This window comes from Girardinichthys multiradiatus, chromosome 7 (assembly GCF_021462225.1).
Source record: "Girardinichthys multiradiatus isolate DD_20200921_A chromosome 7, DD_fGirMul_XY1, whole genome shotgun sequence".
NCBI classification, from domain to species: Eukaryota; Metazoa; Chordata; class Actinopteri; order Cyprinodontiformes; family Goodeidae; genus Girardinichthys; species Girardinichthys multiradiatus.
In genome coordinates this window covers 11891708-11912625 of record NC_061800.1, presented here as the reverse complement: position 1 = coordinate 11912625, position 20918 = coordinate 11891708, and the positions used below count along the sequence as shown (strand labels likewise).

At 40.2% G+C, this 20918-nt stretch overlaps 1 protein-coding gene across 1 annotated transcript in view; it reads left to right on the top strand.

The window, feature by feature from the left end:
- man1a2 (mannosidase, alpha, class 1A, member 2) overlaps window positions 1-20918 on the top strand; it is a 137219-nt gene that overhangs the window by 55120 nt on the left and 61181 nt on the right. Inside the window, exon 5 of the mRNA XM_047369952.1 lies at window positions 16792-16910. Coding sequence (XP_047225908.1) covers window positions 16792-16910 — 119 coding nt within the window. The remainder of the gene's footprint in view (window positions 1-16791; window positions 16911-20918) is intronic.

The window sequence follows — 20918 nt, the reverse complement described above, 5'->3', positions numbered from 1 at the left end:
TGCCTGCCCAGTTGTACATCACACACGGATGCATGCAGGCATAACTGCACACACACTCTGTCTTGTTACCACTCACAAGGTTATGTGAAAATGCCTGCACCAGGATTTACATCCCTTTAGACAGTGTTTGCGAACAGAAAACTAATGAAAATCACAGGCGTGTAGGGTCGGGAAATAAAAGAAGAATTCTTAGCGGTATGTGTTGCGTTTTGTGATTTTTTTTTTTTTTCTCTTTTCAAAATGTTTTTTATACATTTGTATGATTGCTAACATTTCTATTTCTATGCATCCTTGTGTCCTCATCCTCTATAGCATGGATTTTTGCGTCTTACTCTGAGTCTTGCAGTAACTTTTATACAGTTATGCACATTTTATCATGTTACAACCACAACTTTCAATGTATTTTATGTAATGGAGCAACATAAAGCAGGTAAAAGGATACACATCCACAGAAAAACTATTTGGCCTGCGTGCAAAATTCTATGTATTGCAGCAAACCAACACTAAACATAACCCTAAAGTCCCTATTTCCATGGTTTCTTTTGAATTGATAAAATTATTTTAGATTTTTTTTGTTTTGTTTTACTTGCTCATTAGTAATGCTGTATTTTGCCTGGTTTAATGAATAGGTATGCCCAAGTGTGTGTGGTCCTATTCCATAGTAAATGGACCACAAATACACAACACACAGGGCTGAATGCAAATACACAATACACCTTTTATATTTGATTGTGCAACTTTAATTTGATGTTTTATTACATAAAATATCAATGTGTGAAATGAAAAGGTACTACTGGCATCTGGATCTCCAGATCAGCTCTGACAGGTTGTGTAGAGCCTCTGCTTACTATTTTCTCTAGTCGAAGCTAGCGGACATTAGTTTATTTCTCTGTTTTAAAGGTTGCTAAATGAAACGCACCATCGGTTATTATTCTGAACAATTCTTGTCTAAAACAGTGACTATATTATACAGGAACAATATTTTAGTCCTGAACCCCGCTATATTTACGGTGATGTGGTGAGGTCTTTGTCACGAGAGGTTTCCTGTTTGAAGAGAAATAGCTGCTGGCAGTGCTCTTTTTCCCACTGAAGGGTCAATCCAATAAAACCTCTCATGTCTGAGGTTTGAAGTTCAGATGCTGTTTTCTGATATCCTCCCCTGCAGCTGGCGCCTGTGATGATACAGATAACACAACTTGAAGTGGGCAGGAGAGTTTTGTTTTTTACTTTGTCAAAAGGTATAAAAATGTGACAAGGAGTTCAATTCAATTCAAAAATACTTTATTAATCCCAAAGGGAAATTAAATGTTGTTGTAGCTCATATTATGAAGGTTTCCTCAAAGAGACGTTGTAGATGCTGATGGCTGTGGTCAGGAAGGATCTCCTGTAGCGCTCCGTCTTACAGCAGATCTGAAGAAGCCTCTGACTGAAGACACTGTTGTTGTAGGACAGTCTCATTTAAGTTGTTTTTTATGTTTTTATGTTCATTTAAGTTGTGGCTTTTTATGGTGCTCTTTTACGATTGCTGCTGAGACAGACTTAAAACTTGTTTTTCTCCTCATTTTATTCTATACCCACTTCTGAGTCATTGATTATCTCTCTGATTTTATGACCATTTTGATGACCTTGCTGGAAAAATGTCCACAGTTCTTCAGTTAGGGGTGAACTAATCAGCGTTTTGCAGCTGAGGTGTGGTCACCTTGATCTGCCCCACTGATACCAATTTTAACTCTTATGATTTTTCTTTAAGAATGGTAAATTTTATAAAATGTAATAACAGAATTATATATATTTATTCCAGCCTTCCTTCCATGAGCGCCTAATAGTTATTCATATAAGGAGCCAAGGTGATGTCACACTGTGTGACCAAACAACCCATATATAATGTGAAAAAAAGGTTTTGTAATGTAGATCAAGTTAACTCTGAGGTGCCAAAAAAGGTGCCAACAAAAAAAAAAAATTATATTTTACTATATTGCACTTGGCCTTCCTGTTATCTGCTGAAACTGCACTCACCCCACGGGCATGTCTCAACATGTCGTAGATAATAAACAGTTTCCTTTTAAAAAGCTTCTTACATCTACCTCCCTATGCTTATTTATGTTGCTAATGCTTCACAGATGCTGAAAATGACCTTACTGTGCTGTAATACTGTATGTTGCGCTCAGTGACCATATGTTAGTTTCCAAACAGCCGGTAATGAGTCAGGGTGGTCAGACTGATTATGGTCATCAGCTGATTTCTTGGTGCCTCTTTACTCTTCAGCCCTCGATCATGCCTTTTATAAAATATGTGTCAAACAACTCCTGTTGGTCTGTTCGGCCAGTGCACTAGCTACTGAATAAATGTGCTTTCTTGATATTTCCTAAAATTAAAATAACTGTGATGCTCACAGTGCTTGTTTGTTTGTGCAATTTATTCTTATGATGATGTTGCTTGGTGCCTATCATTGTTTGTGTCTAGTCTAGACTCATTAACCTTCCTAATATTGTGTGTATGTTTGAGTCTAATTTTGCTAACTGTTTATAGCAGCGTGTGAATGCATCGTCATGATGCTTTTGTGTCAATTTGGAACGTTCTGTCTGCTGAATTGGCTGGAGGCGCCTGTGTTACTTTTTATGAGCTGCTTCTAAATGCTAGATGGATGTGTTTTTGTGTGTGTGTTTGCATTTATTGGTTTTCCTGTCGGTTTGACTGCTCATCTGTAGCTCGTCTTTTGTTTCTGAATGTGTCTATGAGAGTTTTTCCATACTTGCTTGTAAACACCGGGCAGGGGGATCTGCTGGTAATTCTTCACAGGTTGCATAGTGAAGACAGAGGGCAATGAGTAAAGCTTAACACTCTTCACAGAACACACTTCTAATACCAATGAGGGATGAGCTGTCTGATGGTGGCTGTATTGATTGGGTGTGTGTTTGGGTTAGAAATAGTAGAACGGTAAGACAGAGGGATACATTTTAGATGCAAGAGTTGCTAATACTGACAGAGCAACATATAAGGCCGACTGAATCAATCAATTAAGCATTATTTGTATAACACCTTTCATACAACTCAGTGCCATGCAAAGTGGTACCACATATAGATTGAATACCAAGGTTTTCTTTAGTTAATTTTAATATTTTACTATTTTCTTATGTAAAAACATAGCCCTTAAAGGGGAACATAAGGAGATTTTTGAGCCAATGTTTGCTCAGTTTAGTAGGAAGAGTAGTCATCCTGCAGTTGAAAGTTTGTGGGTTCGATTCCAGCTTCAGGTGGCTGCTTAAAAGCTGTTAGAAATGTTGTCAATGAGAAGTCTTTACTAATAGTCTCTGTCCACACAACAGGGCAGCTCAATAGCCATGTCCTTTCTTATTACAAAGTCTCAAAAACAGATATAGCAGTGTGTCAAGAATAAAACTAGAGGTGCAACAATCAGCTGGCAAGAGGCTCGATCCGTCTAGTTTCCCTTGATTGGCACAGATTGCGGATCAGCACGTCAAATATTAAATACTTATAAACTAAGGATCTGTCAGCATTTCAGACCTGTAAACACATCAATCAACAGCATGTTTTATGCACTTTGGTTTCACAAGAATCAGATGAAGGTTGCTTTGATGCATAATAGGGATTATATTTTAATTCCTTAATTTTCTATTGGATTTACAAATGGTACCTCTATCAACACTATCATGCATTCACAATATTTCTCTTATAAGCTTGAATCAAACCTGTAACTTGCCGATTGCAAGAAAGCTGCTGTTCCCTATTAAGCCACCATCGCCTCCATATCTGTACTTAAACACAGAGCTTTATGTACCCGGATCATAATTATGGCTTACCCTTCTTTCACCAGATAAAGTCACATTCTTACAGCAACTAGATAGGTTTTTGCAAGACAAACGTTGCTTTGGCATGAATATGGTGATTTAATAGTATAAGATGTGGCTATACATAGTGATTTGTTTTTACTGAACTGCATTGTCTGGTGATGGCCCCACAGCGGAGCAGTCTTCTGACTTTACTCAAGCTTTACAAAAAGAAACTGCCTCAATGCAGTTATTATAAAGACAAATGTGCAATGGGTTCACTACTGGCCTTGCTGTTTAGCCTTTATCTGTCCAGAGAGAAAAGGAGAGGCCAGGATGGTAACAAGAGGGCTCACATTGCAACACTGGGCTCGGATAACCTTGAGTTCACTGCCTGGTCCTGGTTTGTCTTCTTCTTCCTCCTGTGCTCTGTGGAGAATACAGAGTGCAGATGCTGAGCACAGATACTAACAAAGCCTTTATCTTGGGGCTACATGGTTCAAGCAAAGATGAATCATGCTCTTGTTGAGGAAATATAGTTTAAAATGGGTTAAGAGACCATCAAAAGACATACAAGTTGGGATAGGCGATGTGTCCAGACAAAGCCCAGCAAACACAAACACTGTTCTAAAGGTATGTAGTTGCATAAAGCGGCGTAACTACACTGCTTACTGTGCACAAGATTCGCGTTGAATCATATTTTCAAGTGAAATGATTTAATTGATGATGTTATGAAATCAACATTGGGGGGAGAAAAATCTGAATTCTTATTCTGCTAACATTGCCCATCCCTACATCCAGGTACAGTCTTAAAGGATCTTAACATTGTATACTCTTGCTTTGTTTTCCCTGTAAGATTAAAGATTGACTGAAGAAACTAGATGTTTGTGCCTACAGAAACTGTATCCTAATGTTAACGGTGGGTGCAAAAAACAAGAAGGTAGTTAAAATTTGCTGATAAATATTGCAGGATAAATCAGAAACCAAGATGTGGTTTTTATTTTAGGATGCCTTTTGATTGATTGTGGCTCTGATCCTCATTTTGGCCATTTGACTCTTGTGTAATATTGTCCATCATGACCAACCACAATACTTCTGAGCGACCTATAATTAAGTTCATCTACTGGTTCTCCAAAAATTGTTCAAAGCATTCTTGTTTTTGGGAGAAAATATTAAACATTCCTTTGGAGACGCCTCCAATGACCAGAGCTACAAATGTTTGCATTGGTAAATGGGCAGAAGGAACAGCAACCAATCAGTGTCATTGCAACAACAAATATTCACTGACCTAAACTAAGCCGCCGTAGTGGCACTCTGAATGCAGAGTAATTCTAGTCATGTATGACAGAAGGAAAAGCTGATATAAAGCTGTATCAAAATTAGCAAAAATCAATAATTTAAGTGTATTAGCCATTTCATTTTTACACTCTTTTAAACAAATGAATGTATCCATATGATTTGAAATGAAAGGTTTGCAGTGAATTTAATCTCTTCAAAAAAGTGAATACCCCTGTTCCTTTTACTGCCAGTGAATGGATGAAAATTGAGTATTGAAGGTGTGGCTGTTAGAATACCTGACCATCTCCATTTCTGGTATGTGGAAAATCTTGTTGATTTTTGACTTTAGACCTTTTGAAAGATCTTGGCTTCATGCAGATAGTTGGTTGGAAATACCTACAACCAACACTTGGTGCTTCATGCATTTTTACCTTAAATGTAAATGCATCCATACAAATACCATTTTTTTAATTGTCTTTTCTCAATTAATTTTTTTATATTTTGGATTCTACAATGTCATGATCTGCATCTGGTCGGTTGAATCTCAACTGTTTACGTTCAGTTAGAAGATTAAGATTGGGGTATTTTTTTTTTCTCTTTCAAGTTGTTTAACTCTTAAGATTTCATTTTTACTTCAGACCTTCTTTAAGTGGATGTAATTTTGTCTTCCAAAATGTGTGGGAGTTCACTAGTGACCTGGATTCGTGCCCTTCATACTTTATCCAGCGTGTATTTTTCTTTTTTCTTTGCCTTATTGGTTTCCCAGAAAGCTCGCTGGCTGTTGACCTTAATCTAAACTTGCTGCTGGTGACTGTTGCGCATCTCAGACTCTTGGCTTTCTCCTAAAGGTAGTGTAACATGCTCACAGTAACTGATATATCTCTTTGAGTGCCTCGGGCGTGTAGGAGGTGGAAGGGATGGAGATGATGCAAACTGGGATGGATTTCTGGAAACCTGACTTCCCTGTCAACTCAGTACTGGAGGAGCTTACTCATTATTCATGATCGCTGCCTCATTCATTATGAGATTACTTTGGTAGTTGAAGACATGCCAGCCTAACCTTGGGTTTAATTTACACATGGGCTGTTGTGAGGGAAAAAGACCACTCTGCACACATTTTTGTTACTGAAACTTTCTACTAAAACTTTTTAAATAACAAAAAGAAAGTTATTGTCTCTTTAGTGCAGTTTAACATTATGTCCCTCAAATGTCTATGGATATGTGGAGGTGACTGGGTGTCTATTAAGTCCTTGTATGTGGTCCTCTGGTTCAATGCTTGAAGGTAATTATTTTCCACAGTTTGAATCTGTTGACGATGATGGTTAAGAACTCCCTTTCTCTAGGCTTCGCAGATAAGTAGCTCTTTATTATGATTGTGGTGCAACCTGGGTAATCAGACACTGTTAGCGCTAGCCTGGTTAAGGGTTTGGCACCCAGAAATCATGTCCGAGCCTAAAGAAGACTAGGTGTAGGTTTCACCTAAATGTTTCAATAACTGTAATGTAGCTTTACTTTTTTCTTCCCAGCATCTGGCTCCTGCCTTCACATGGTTAGTTCCCATGGTGATGATGTCCATTACATTCTGGAGCAAAGATTTCCCAGATGTCATTATGGCAATTTTCCCTTGCGTAATGACCAACAATTTGGACATAATAGAGCAAAATCTGAAAAAATACATATTTATTTCTGGTAGGTTTATTAGAGTTCTTGTTGCTTTTGTTTTGAAACACTGGTCAGTGTAATTGCCATTGGTATAGAAAAAAGTGAGTAATGTCCAAAAGGTTTGTTCAGACAACAGACTGATTGGACTTGATGATATTTTTAGGTTATGAGATGACATTCCATCTCCATGGAGTCAGATCATAGTGCCAGGGGTTGGCATGCCCAGGTCACTGCCTTCACCTGTCCCCTTGGTTCACATAGCATCAACCTCCATCTTTGTAGCTGGATGTGGTGGCTGCTCTCTCCAGGTTAGGTCTCAGTCTCTGCCACAACTGGAGTAGTTCAATGTCTTAGTGCTTTGTTCATAAATGACAGTAGAACGGAGCAAGGGGCCATGGCCCCATGTGTTGTGATGTAAACGCTGCTCCGGTCTCTGCTGTTGCCATGGCTCCGACACTCGCATACTGTTGTTTAAAATACGGACTATGACCAAAAGAGCAACATGGTGGCTTAGCTTGGCTTTGTGGCCTTCTTACATCGTGCACATTTTAGTAATCTTATAAGACTATTCCATGATGATTCCATGATCACTGTGCGACGTGGATCTAAAAACTTTGGTACAATGTTAAGTTTGATGTGTGCACACTGTATGATGACCGGTTATGACGTACAACTGTAAGCAACATCATGAGCATGCGTCTTATCAGTGTAAGCCATCATCTGTGCCACCAGAGACAACCACAACAAACACAATAAAGAATCCTTGTTGTTGTGGCATTTATGTGCCTTAAAATAAACATGAGGAGGAGAATGTGGATGCTGTTGTGGAAGGGGAAACGAGACCACCTTGGGATGCCAGTGTTGTGTGAAAATCAGTTCCCCCCCCGAAAAAATCTGCTCCTGTTCTGTGACCACCATGTGCAAGCCTCAGACAAGTAGATTCCCCTCACCTGTCTGCTATCCACCAACCCTAACCTCACAGGACTCATACCTACCCTTAAAGAACTCTGTGGAAACACTACATGTAGCACCCCCATGGTGCAACACCGGTGCGGTATGACCAGGGGAACCAGATTTCGCACAACACTGGTTTTATGATGCAATTTTGTTAGCGGATTAGTAGACGTAGGTCATAGCAGCTGTCACCCTGCATGTGAGACAGTCATTCTAAATATCTGACACGGTCAGATATTTATTGCAGGGTGTCTTTGGTTGCAAGACTCTGACAATGCCTGTCCCTAAACCATTCTCACAGTGCAACGGAAGACCACAGATTTTGAGCCATGACCAAAGATCTCTCCACGATTTTCTTATAATCCTCGTCCTTTGTCTGTGACGGCCCAAAATTGCACACTGTGTACCGGCCAGAAGAGATGGGGTGAGGAGTTCTATTATCCAGGGGGAGCTTGGACTAGAGTTGCTACTCCTCTTCATGAAAGGGAGCCACCCCAGTGGGAAACAAGGTATGGATGCCTCAGGGCGTCTTCCCGTTTGATTTTTTGGATTTTTTTTAAACCTGCAATGAGTCCCTGAGTATACTGGTGGCACCCCTTGTCGTGTGAATGCTTTGGATAGCCCAGGACTGAACCTCTTCCCTCTGTGACCCGATCACGCTGGCAACCACAAGACAATGTGTACAATGTTTTAAGTTTTGCTGGTTATCACCACAGCACTTTATAGTAAATAATGCACACACAGCTTCATCCCTTCTGGCCTACTTACCGTAAGCTTTGTATTTGGACCTTAAATTGCTCCCACACAGGCTGCTTGTTGTTGGTCTCAGCTGGGCTGTCTGTCTGTTCATCCAGTTGTGTGCCTCATGGCTGACCTGGTGCATGCACCTCTCTACAGTACAGCTTATTAATAGAGCTACTCAGTGCCAGTTTAATGGGGGAAAACAGGAATTGTGTTTGATTGATCATTCCCTCCTGATTTCTAAGCGCAGATATACCTCAGTTTTTCACATTATTATAATACATTCCAGCCATAATTTGTCTTGCAAACAGTGTATTTTTTATCACTAACTAATATATTATTTTAGAAAATTGGAGTTTTGCCTATGTTTGCTAAATATTACCTCTGGGATCATGAAGAACAAATCCGCCTCCAGATTTAATCTACCATTATAAAGGCACATTTGCAATTAATGGTATAATTATGTTTGATAAGGTCTACCACATTTTAAAGATTTTCTGTTTAAAATGAGAAACTGCTTGTGTGAAAATGACAACACTGACAAAGCTGATGCCTTAATCGCCATGACAGTAGGAGGGTTGGAGGAGAATGAAGGTTTGACTAATGATCACTTCATAATGACAGCCGGAGGCAGCAAAGCAGGTTCCTGTGTAGGCGAGGGAGAAAAGGGGAGATGCTGGGAAGCAGAGATCATAGTTTCAGGGGAGAACATAAGAGACGAGCACAGCTTGCCTTTCATTAAGCTCCATCCCTCTGAGTTACTGACGCGATCCGGGTCGAGTTGTCCGGCAAACTACTGAGTTTAGAGTGGAGCATGTGTGGAAGACCTGAACCTTTATGTTCTCCTCAGTTTTTAGAACAATAGGTTCTAGAATTTGCCCCAAAAACAGTTAAACTTTGATGTTCATCTCCTTATTATGGGGTTTGTCTTTATGTTGTCAACTCCTGGAGGATTCCTCTTATTATTTCCTTCACAGTCTGAGAAACTGTAAAGTCTTGGATTTGGTGTTTTCAAGGTTTGGATAACTGTGAAAATGTAAGTACTGACTTTTATACACTGTACCAGTCTAAAACCTGTGTGTCCGTCCTTCTGTCTGTCCATATCTGATTACATATCAGAATCTTCCAACTTGATATACAAATATTCTGCTATTTAAAAAAATTATGATTAAGTCATACCTTTCAATGCCAGTAGAGACTTGGAGGATGGATTTACTCTACTCATTTAATCTTGGCACTCCCTGACTGCCTCGTTTCACATCAAATTTTTAGTAGGGCTGCAGGAGCCAAGTTGGACATCAGGAAGCTTGAGGATAGGGCAGCAGGGGGCATCCAAAACTCTTCAAACAAAAGAGAAAAGGGGCAATTTTGTTTTAGATATAAAGATTTGTGTTTAGTACAATATTTCGAATCAGAGTCGTCATCTCAGTATCAGATTGTGGAATATTACCGTGCTTTGGGCCACTTTGATGCAATATTTACCATAATATCTCAAGTGTATTGCATATATATAACCTGTCTGACCAGTTGAATGTATTCTATGAACACCCTTAATTTCCACACCTCGTGTATTTCTTTAGTGGCTGAGATGCCATAGCCAAGGAGTGGGAAAACCTGCAAATCAAATATGTGTTAGTAGAAAATGACATTTTTATTTTGCTGAAATGGCAATATTATTAATCTTCGAAATTAAAGTTATAAAGCTTGAATTGACATTTTAAACTGACTGTAGCCTCATGTTTTAGCAATTAGTATGGTAGGAATTATACTGTATACTTTACAGTTTGTGTTTATTTCCTAGAGAATATAGAGCCCTACGTTAACTCTGAGATTACCAAAAGACTGCTAACATCAAATCCAGCCTGTTTCATGATGGACAGAGGTTAAAATCTCCAATAGATAAACTTTGTTGTAATAAGTTAGTTCCAGGTCTACTTGCTCCTTTACCAAGTTAACAAAAACGTCCCCATGACAATTACAAACTGATGGATGGATGGATGGATGGAGACGATAGACGGACCGATCCACCCGTCAGTTTCTCAGTCCATTTCTACCAGTACTGCATGAAGTTACAAGTTTGGCAGCTTTTGCAATAATGATGTCAGATACAATAAGAGCTCATTTTCCTTCCTCCTTTTTTTTCTCATCTGTGCTTCCAACACTCGCTGACCTTCAGCATCTGCTACTGTGAGCCTCCTTCCAACAGGCTGAGTATGACATTGGCAATGTGCAAAGTGTGAACTCATGACACTTTAATCATAATAGCTAACATTTATTGCATTCCAGTTCTTTGCTGTAATAATAACAATAATGCATAGTCTAACAGAGGAACAATACATTTTTTGATGTATTGTGCAGCATTAAATCTTACATACATTTACCATCTTCCAGCTTACTTACGTCTCTGCTAAGTGTGTTTGCTCCTCAGGGTTTTTGTTTTCTGCTTCATTTATTGTCTCACATGCTTTTCGTGCAAATAATTAGAATTTCAGAGAAAAACATTTAACAAGGTTCCTGGTACAACTGAATGTATGGAAGTTGTATTTAAAGTTAAATGTGTAGGAACCCTGTCATATGCTTATTATTATTGAATGCAGATGTCTCCAAGTGTTAAATAAAGAAGTTATGGCTCTTATATTCTTTGGAGATCATTATTCAGCATTAAACCATACAATTAGTTCCTGTGTTTGTGATCAGTATAATTCCAAACTTGGCATTGGTTCTGGCATTTTCTTTTTACATTTGGTTTTACACATTTTATAATAGTCCAATAATTATGCCTTAGGATTCAGAACTAATTTAGGATGGACCTTGTTTTGACTCTTTGTTCATCATGTACCTTTGCCCGTACCTAAGCAGTCACTGTTTCCTTTAAAGTTATTCGTCTAATTTTCCTCGTGCAGCTTAAGGAATGCTATCAAAATACTTTCTCGTTAAATCAGTGCTGACAGCTTTGACTTTGGCTCCGGACCTGGAAACCAGCAGTGTGGACCTGAGCTAGGGAGGTTGTATTAAGCAGGATACCAGCCAAACCAGTGACCCTCTGAGGCTCAAAGCAAACCAAAGCAGATGTAAAATTGTGCTACTAAATAAGTTGGTAACAAGTTATCAGTCAGAGACAGTGGTCTGAATTGGCCTTGGTGGTACACTTGGCTGAACTCGTGGCTGGTTAGCTTATTACAAAACAGGCTGAAGTGTCCCAGTGGATTGCCACTACAGAGGACAGCTTTATAACTGTGTAACATGCTGCCAGTTTCAGTACATTTACGGGAATGTCAGCAGGGGCTGAGATGCTAGTGGTAATGCTGAAAGAATGAGCAGGAAGGGGGAGAAAATGTGTTTCTAAACATAATATTGTACCAAAAGTTTTATTTGTTAAAATAAACTTAGGAAAAATCAGTTATTGTCAGCTTATTTAGTTTTTTTACAGGTGCAGATTGATCCCAGGTAACAATTCTGGTTTTGGTTTACTCTGCAAATAGAACTGACAAGTAGAAACAGACCATGTTGACACTCTAGTATTACAGCTGAGCTGGTGCAGTGGATGTTAGACAAGGGAAATCTCACTTTGACAGGGTACGGGCACTATCTGGAGGATGTAAAATGTCTTGCTTCCTTCCTTCCCTGCTTCCTTCCTTGCCTGCTTCCTCTCTTCCTTTCTTTCTTCCTTCCTTGCTTGCTTGCTTTCTTCCTTCCTTGCTTCCTTCCTTCCTTCCTTGCTTGCTTCCTCTCTTCCTTTCTTCCTTCCTTGCTTGCTTCTTTCCAAGGAATTGTCATGGGAAAGCTGTAATGCAAGAAAAATCAGCTTTGTTGAATATCTCTTTCTTTATAAGGGCATATAACTGGGGTATAATGTGGCATGTAACAATGATATAATGTTGCTGAGGAAGTAAAACTGTGTAGGCAGAAAGGTTTGAGTGCAATTGATGGCGAGGAGAGAATCAGTGAGGATGCAAATGCAAAGAGTTGTACATTTAGTGCTTCCTGTATTCATAGCCAAACACACTCGTGCAACACACAGACTAAATGTAGCATGTCCATCACAGTCTTTGCCCCTGCTTTCCATTCAGCTGTCGTGTGTAGTTAAACAGATGGGGAGAATGGGGCCTGAATAATGGTATGATGCTTCTCAAGCCTGTGTGGATTCACACTAGAGAGCTCAGATGCCTGTTGTCTAATGAAACTGGAATCAGGGCCAAGAGTAAGGTGTGAGTGTTGGAGATAGAGAGAGTGGGAGGGAGATAATGGATGAGGAGACGGGGAGAGAGGCAGGTGAAATTGTGATAGATGGAGAGAGGGCTCTAATGAATTGAGTTAACGTTCTGTTTCAGTTAGTGAGAACGTGTTTTGTGCTCATATAGCCAAAGGAAAAGGGGCACACGTTGGAAAAGAAGATGAGTGTTGGAGGTTTTTTTTTATGGGTGCCTTTGTTGGATGAGGTTGACGTGATAATTTCCCAAATAAATACACCTCATTTTAGCCAATTAGCTTCACATAAGCACTTCCTGGCATCCCTAAAGCTCCCTCCGATTAGTGCCGGTCAAGCATCACATGACGCAGACTGTGTTGCATGAAAGGCTTTGGGCACCTGAAATTTTGGAAAGCAGCAGCTGTGGATATGGATACAGAAACAATGCAAAGCAAGTTGAGGCTGCTTTTAAGTAAAGGCAGTAGAGTAGACCAGATAAACAGGACAAAAAGAAGTGTCAGTGAGAGCTGAACTCTTCAAAAAAGAGGAATTATTGTGTGAGAAACATGCATGCAGATGGTAAGAGGAGAGTCTAAATTAGGGTTTGGATGGAGCGATCAAAGAAGGATTAGGGGAAACGCTGCCTGACAGTGATGAATGAGAACAAACAGATGGTTAGGTAGGAGGAGGAGGGGCTGATGGGAAGACTGTGTGAGTGATGTAGAGGAAAGGAGATGGAGCGAGGAGTTATTAGAAGAAACTGCAAGTTTCCAGGATTTCTCAAGGTTAGGAAGGTCAAAGCAACAAACGGCACATTTAAATTTCCTTTTCATTTCAGTCTCTGTGTCCGTAACAATTGAAATATTCCCAAAGAAGTTTATAATAAAGTTTCTTTTATAAATATCAAGCAGAGCTATAAAACATTAGCTGTGATACTTCGCTTGTGAAAGTAAATCTGTTGGGCTTTTTCCTGGCACTCGGACAACAATTCTGAGCGCTACTCTGCCAGACAGGACACGGTTAAAAAAGAAATCAGCGAAGGTGTCAGAAAAAGAATTCTGGACCTCCACTAGTGTTTTTCCTCCTTTGGCCCAATTTTCTGACATCTATAGGTTCCACGTTCATCTGTTCAAACAATTATAAACACCTTGGGACACGTCGTACCTTTGAGGAGGGAGACGGGTTGTATGTTCCACAGAGAAACGTGGTGAGAGTGTATATATCAACCCCAGAAGAAAAAGGCAAGACTGTGAGAAGATGCTGGTTATCCACGTTAAAGAAAATCATCTACTCAAATGGGCTGAAGAGCCACTCAGAGGCGAAGAAGCCATTACTCCCAAAGCAACATAAAAAGCCAGATTACAGCCTGCAAATGCAGTCAGCAAATTCTTTTTTTACATTTTATTGTGATGAAACAAAAACGAAGTGTTTGGTTGCAATGACCATAGTTACATTTGGAGGAAAAGGAGGTAAGCTTGCAAGCCTGAGAACACCATCCCAGCTGTAAAACACAAAGGTGGCAGAATCATGTTGTGTGGGTGTTGGTAGGACTAGTGGACCTTACAAAATAAATGGCATCATGAAAGAGAAAAATTTTATTTTTTATTTTTAACCCTTTATGACCCACCATAGAACAAGTCTGCCAGAGCATATTTTTAGATGCTGTAGAGCCATTTTTCAGAGCATTTCAATTTGCTAGACAATAATACAACCCTTACATCCCAAATTTTAATAATTTGTATGTAATAAGTCCATATTAACTAAATAAATTGCTAAAAATTGCAATTAACCACCAGAAAAATGAATTTTTTTTACACATTTTCCTAAATATAGAAATATCATAGCTGTCTCACTCACATATTGTAATGTACAAAAGCAGCACAAAACCATTTCAAACCACAGAAAATTAATTTGGAGTGTGTCTGTAACTTCAGTTACGGAAATAAAATGTACATTGTGAACATTTTGAGAAAAGATATGTACATCAAAATAAACAATTTGAAGAAGTGTAATCAAATCTCTTAAGTGTTCCAGATACCTATGAGCACACATATATCTTCACAAGACCCTGTAAGACCAATAAAAAGTGCAAAAAACAACAAAACAAAATAATCATTTGTTACTGTGTTGAAACTTTAGAACAGATTAACACAAACTCAAATAATACTTTTATTTTATCAAGATGCAAAAAGCTGAATGCAAAAAGGCAACCATCAAAAAACTATTTACAATAAACTATTTACAATAATGCAACCACAGGCACAGAGTCAAACATTAGCTTTCAGTTTGACCTGTGGAGCTGTGATAGGCCTTGTGGCAGTTCCTGTCCACGATTACTTGCCAGTGAAACGACTGCTGCAGCTCCTGTTTCCTGAAGGCTGACTCCTTCCTCTGTCTCTCTCCAGAGAACTGGGTTCCTCAGGGGAGCAGGAGGGCTGTTCTTTCTCCTCCTCATCATCATCAACACTGCACACATAAAAGGTTACACTGTGTCTTAGATGTGTAAATGATGCGTAACACAGTGAAGTTCTTTCAATTGTATATTTTCCTTAGTTTTCTCTAACTCAGAAACGAGTGATATTTCATAAAGATATACGTACATGTCATGGGAAGGATCGATCCCGTCAATAAAATCAGCTTCATCTCCGGCCGAATCCAGACCAGGTGAGTGGACAGAATCCCCACCTTCATCCGGCACTCCAAAGTTTCGAGCGAGGTAAAATACCATTTGGTGCGTCCTGCTTTTTGTGGCTCTATAAATGTGTGTGTGAAAAATATTTGGAGTCATTGTCTGAGTGGAAGGTGACTTTCCATCCCAGTCTCTAGTATCGCCCTAACAGGCGGTCCAACTCCTTCCATCTTTCTATCCACTATTACCGGCTTCCCTGTCCCTGCTGAAGAAAGCATCCCTGCAGCCTCATGCTGCCACTACCACAATGTTTGGTGTTAGTTTTCAACCACACAATGTTTTGCATGTTGATCAAAAAGTTTTTTTTTTCCTCTGAGCAGAGCACCTTCTTCCATGGTTACTGTGTCCCCTACATGACTTCAGGCAAACTTCAAGTAGGACCACTAATGAATTCCCTTCAACAGTGGTCTCTATTCTGCCACTCTTTCATGAAAGCCAGATTTGTGCAGTGCACAAGTAAAAGCTGTTGTGTTGATAGATTCTATCATCTGAGCTGTAGATCTATGTAGCTCCTCCTGAGTTGCCTTAGACCTTCTGGTTGCTTCTCTGGCTGATGCTCTCCTTGACCAGCCTTTCAGTTTAGGCCCACGGCTGTGCTCATTTTTTGCAGGATCGCAAAATACTGTATGCTGAAATTTATCATGCTAATTAAATCTACTTGCATGCAAACATAGAATCCCCAGAATGATGTCAGGCATTGTGAGATGATTAACGGAAGAGGAAAAAGGAGCAAACAACGTGTCCCTAAAAGCACTTCTACAATACCTTCACTTAAAACTCAGGTCCTTTAACTCCACAACTTTGTCAGGGCTCTGACTTTGTCTAGATGGTGTCACGAGTGCCTGAAGTGTAGCTGCAGGTGAAAGCAACAGACGGGAGGCAAACGGGGGATTTTGCGGAACGAACAGGGGCCTCTGCTCCACCAGCAGCCAAGCCAATCTGTCAAGATCCGGCGGATGGCCAGGACATCTTGCCATTATCTCCGCCTGCCTGAATGCAGTGTATTTTTAGAGAGATTTAGAGGGTTCGCTCTATGATGATGATGATAACACTGCAGGGGCCGTGTGAAGACGGGCGCTGTGGTTTTGAATGGAGCCTTAGATAAGAAGGGATGGTGGACAGGTTCAGCTACTCAAGCAGTGCATGCAGTATCTGAGAGGAAATGATTGAAGATTTAAAGGGCAATGCCGTTGACTTTTACCATCATAATATAATATAATGTTATGAACGTTGATCTGACAAGATCTCGGCTTCTTCGAAACAAAGAGGGTATTGCTTGTGGGATGACACGTTATCCCACAAGCATCTCAGTGAAGTGTTCATTTTATATATAATAGGGTATTCTGCTACCCCTGTCAAGGGGTTTCCGCTGGATGCATTTTAAAATGTCTGAGCTTTTTATCTGAGCTTTTTATTTTATGTATCTGCTGCTGTTTCATTGCACAGATGAATCTAATGTTCGGATTTTCTTTATCTTGTGCTTTCTTCAGGTAACTCTCAGCTAGGGGCAACCATTGTGGATGCCTTAGACACCCTGTACATCATGGGTCTGCACGAGGAGTTTAAGGATGGCCAAGAATGGATTGAGCAGAATCTGGACTTCAGTGTGGTGAGTAATAACCTTCCTTTACTATGCAAAAGTATCTACATAAGCTTTTGGAAAAGGACAGAGACTTTCTGATGAAAGAGAAAGTTTGGTGAAGCTCTGACCTTGTGTTTGGAAGTTATCCCAGCATCGTCTTTTATGGCGACAAGTCAGATTTTGAGGCTTGGCCATGCCCACATGCTTTGATGCAGCAAATAGCTTTTCAGAACTTGATCTCGAATGCCTTAAGACAATAGTGAGTCATTTTGAAGTCTGTCGGTCGAAGGCTGTTGGATGAGTTCGCTCAGATACATGGGTGAAAGAGACTAAATGGCGGCTTTGATTCAAAATGGTCGACTTCCTGTGTGGTTTGTGACCTTGGACCCAAGAGACTTTTATTGTTGGTCCTGAGAAGTTACGTATGTGTACCAAACTTTATAATCCTTGGTCAAATCATGACTTGGGTGCATATTGTTTTAATGCTTTTAGGAGGTACTGTGGAGGCATTAGGCCACGCCCACCCACAATATCTGTTCAGTATGGTGTAGATTAGTTAATATATATATATATATATATATATATATATATATATATATGAACCAAACCAAACGTATGGTGGTAGGACTTCAGATTTTGCCACGCCACCAAAGCCACACCGTCTGGCCAAAAGTCTTGGTATTGGAGATAAAGTTAGACCAACTTGTCTCCTGTCATTTGGCAAAGGTTGAAGTTAATTAGGTCAAGAGTGTCCAATGTGGTCCTTCCAAAGTAAACCATTAGACTTCCTGTTCTCAGTGGGCAGAGCTAAGGTGATGTCAGTAGTTGACCATTGAGTGTTGTTGGGGACCAAATGTGACCCAATCACAGAAGATTTTGTGTCTGTGTGGCTTTGTTTTGTAGGAGCCTTAAAAATTTAGTTTTTCTTGGAGAGAAGTAAAACTTTGAGGTCTGGCCACGCCCCTTTGACATGCATGAAAAGTCAAGATTCGGCTAACTTTAGATTCTCCATCTCTTCTGAGCAAACTCACCAAATTTCAAGCCGATCTGTCAAAACCTTTAGGAGGGGAGAATATTAATAAACATTTGAATTCCTATTTATGCTTCTCCTTTCATTTTTCCAATCACCTCAGTAATCTGCTGTCTGTGACGGATCCTCGGCTGATAGACTTTATACATGCTAATTTGTTGGCCTTTCAACAAGCCATTTTGCTCATTTATCTGATAATATGCAGATGTTGCCAGACTGTGATTAATGAAACCCTCCCTTGTTAACACCCCGCTGTCAACGCTGAGGTTATGCCAGAATCATTTGATTCTCAATGATGTGTCACGCTGTCATGGAAAAACTGAAAGAGTCTAAAAAAATATCAGATAAACCAGCGATTGCAATGTTGAGTATTGCGATGATGGTATCTTTTGGGATTAACACTCGTTTTCCACACTCTTCCTTGTCTACCCAACATCACAATGTTCCCACCCCTTTCTGGAGGCTTTAGCATCTTGATAACTAAAATCAAGCAGCATCAATTCAATTCAATTCAAAAATACTTTATTAATCCCAAAGGGAAATTAAATGTTGTAGCTCATTATGTAGGTTTCTTCAAAGAGCCGTTGTAGATGCTGATGGCTGTGGGCAGGAAGGATCTCCTGTAGCGCTCCGTCTTACAGCAAATCTGAAGAAGCCTCTGACTGAAGACAATCTGTTGTTGTAGGACAGTCTCATGAAGAGGATGCTCAGGGTTCTCCAAGATGTTGTTCATTTTATGAAGAATCCTTCTTTGCACAATGATCTCCAGAGGTTCTAGAGGAGTCCCCAGAACAGAGCCAGCCTTTTTTATCAGCTTGTTGAGCTTTTTTAAGTCCCTGGCTCTGATGCTGCTTCCCCACCAGATGATGGTAGAAGAGATCACACTTTCCACAACAGACTTATAGAAGATATGCAGCATCTTGCTGCAAACACCAAAGGACCTAAGCTTCCTCAAGAAGTACAGTCTGCTCTGTCCCTTCTTGTAGACAGCTTCACAGTTGCATCTCCACTCCAGTCTGTTGTCCAGGTGAACACCGAGGTATTTATACTCCTCCACCACCTCCACCTCTTCTCCCATGATGGAAATAGTTTTTGACTTATTCCTGTTTCTCTTAAAATCTACAATCATCTCCTTTGTTTTATTCACATTCAAGATGAGGTGATTTCATTCTACATCTTGCCACAAAGCGGTCCACCACCTTCCTGTACTCATCTTCTTGTCCATCTCTGATCCAACCCACGGCTGCAGAATCATCCGAGTATTTCTGCAGATGACAGGAGTCTGTCTTGTACTGGAAGTCTGAGGTGTACAGAGTGAAAAGGAATGGTGAGAGTACAGTCCCCTGTGGTGCTCCTGTGCTGCTGACTACCTGGTTAGACTCACAACCCTTCAGTCTCACAAACTGTAGTCTGTTTGTCAGGTAGTCTTTGATCAAGGAGATTGTTGAGGCCTCCACCTGAGTCTTCTGGAGTTTCTGACAAAGCAAATCGGGTTGAATTGTGTTAAATTCACTGGAGAAATCAAAGAACATGATCCTCACAGTGCTGCTGGCTTTGTCCAGATGACAGTGGGTTCGTTGAAGCAGGTGTATGATGGCATCTTCAACTCCAACTCCACAGCGATAAGCAAACTGAAGGGAGTCCTGATGGTTTATTGTTTGCTTACTCAGGTGGGCCAACAGGAGTCTCTCTTGGACCTTCATGATGTGAGATGTCAGGACAACAGGTCTATAGTCATTGAGGACTGATGGGTGAGTTTTCTTTGGTACCGGAACAAGACAGGAGGTCTTCCACAACACTGGAACCTTCTTCTGGGCCAGGCTAAGATTGAAGAGGTGCTGCAGAATCCCACAGAGCTGCTCTAACCAGGCCTTCAGGACTCTTGGGCTGACATGATCTGGACCTGCAGCCTTATTCTAGTTCAGTCTCTCCATTTGCATCTTCACCTGACTTCTTGAGACACACAGGTGGAAGGGCTGTGAAGATATTTGTAGCATGTAGAGGGTGCATGCATGACACTTAAATCTGTCTCACCCAACCAAGCGTTGCATGCATTAAGTCTTTGCGACTGTGATTGCACACATTGACATTGGCATGGTTGTCGTGTTTCAATACAAAATACAGCTCTAACTATTCAACACAATTACCCATTGAGTTTGAAAGCCCACTGCAGTTTCTTCTCCAGGAATTAGAGAAGCACCAAATGAAACCACATTATTTTCTGATTTATTACATTATATCCACGCAGTAACGGTTTTTGCAATATTCTGAATTTTACAGTGGTTTTCTCTACCCGGGCCTGTATTTCATCATTGTGGATCAGTGTGTAGTTAATGGGGTGACCATGCTGAATTCAAAAAGCTCTTTCACTATTTGGCCATAAAGCTGTTTACCTAGAATGTTTGCTGAAAACATCAGCGGTCTTTCACCTAGTGGGGCGCTGAGCATTTGATGGATGTCAGTTCTGGTCATTAACATAACATAGAAAGTGTCCTGCTGAAAAAGCACAGACTGCATGTCTGCTAAGTGAGGACCCTCACTTACTTTTCCCACACCTGACCTGTCTGCAGCTCCCTGCTACTTTACCAGGCTAGTTTCTGGGTTTTTCACATGCATGGAAGCTAATGAAACACACATCATAGACCAAACAGGTTGGATTGTTTCTTATGAATCAATCCGATCCTAATAATTAGTTTGATTAGAATTTGTCTTTGATGCCATTTTGCACCAAAACGTCAACATTTATCAAGAGATTGATTTTCTCAAAGATATCTTTTGAATTTGTGCTTTGTAATAAAATTTTAAATAAAAACAGTAGCCAAGGCCGACTTCAGTACAGTCAGGCGTTTATTGTTATTAATGCTTTAAATAACAAGACTGTTATAATCCTCAGGTTCAACTTAACACAGTGTAGGTAAAAGCATGCTATAATATTGCCTCTTTCCTTTGACTGATCCTGTTGACACTCATGCCCACCTTTATTATTCAGTTTCATTTCCTTCTTT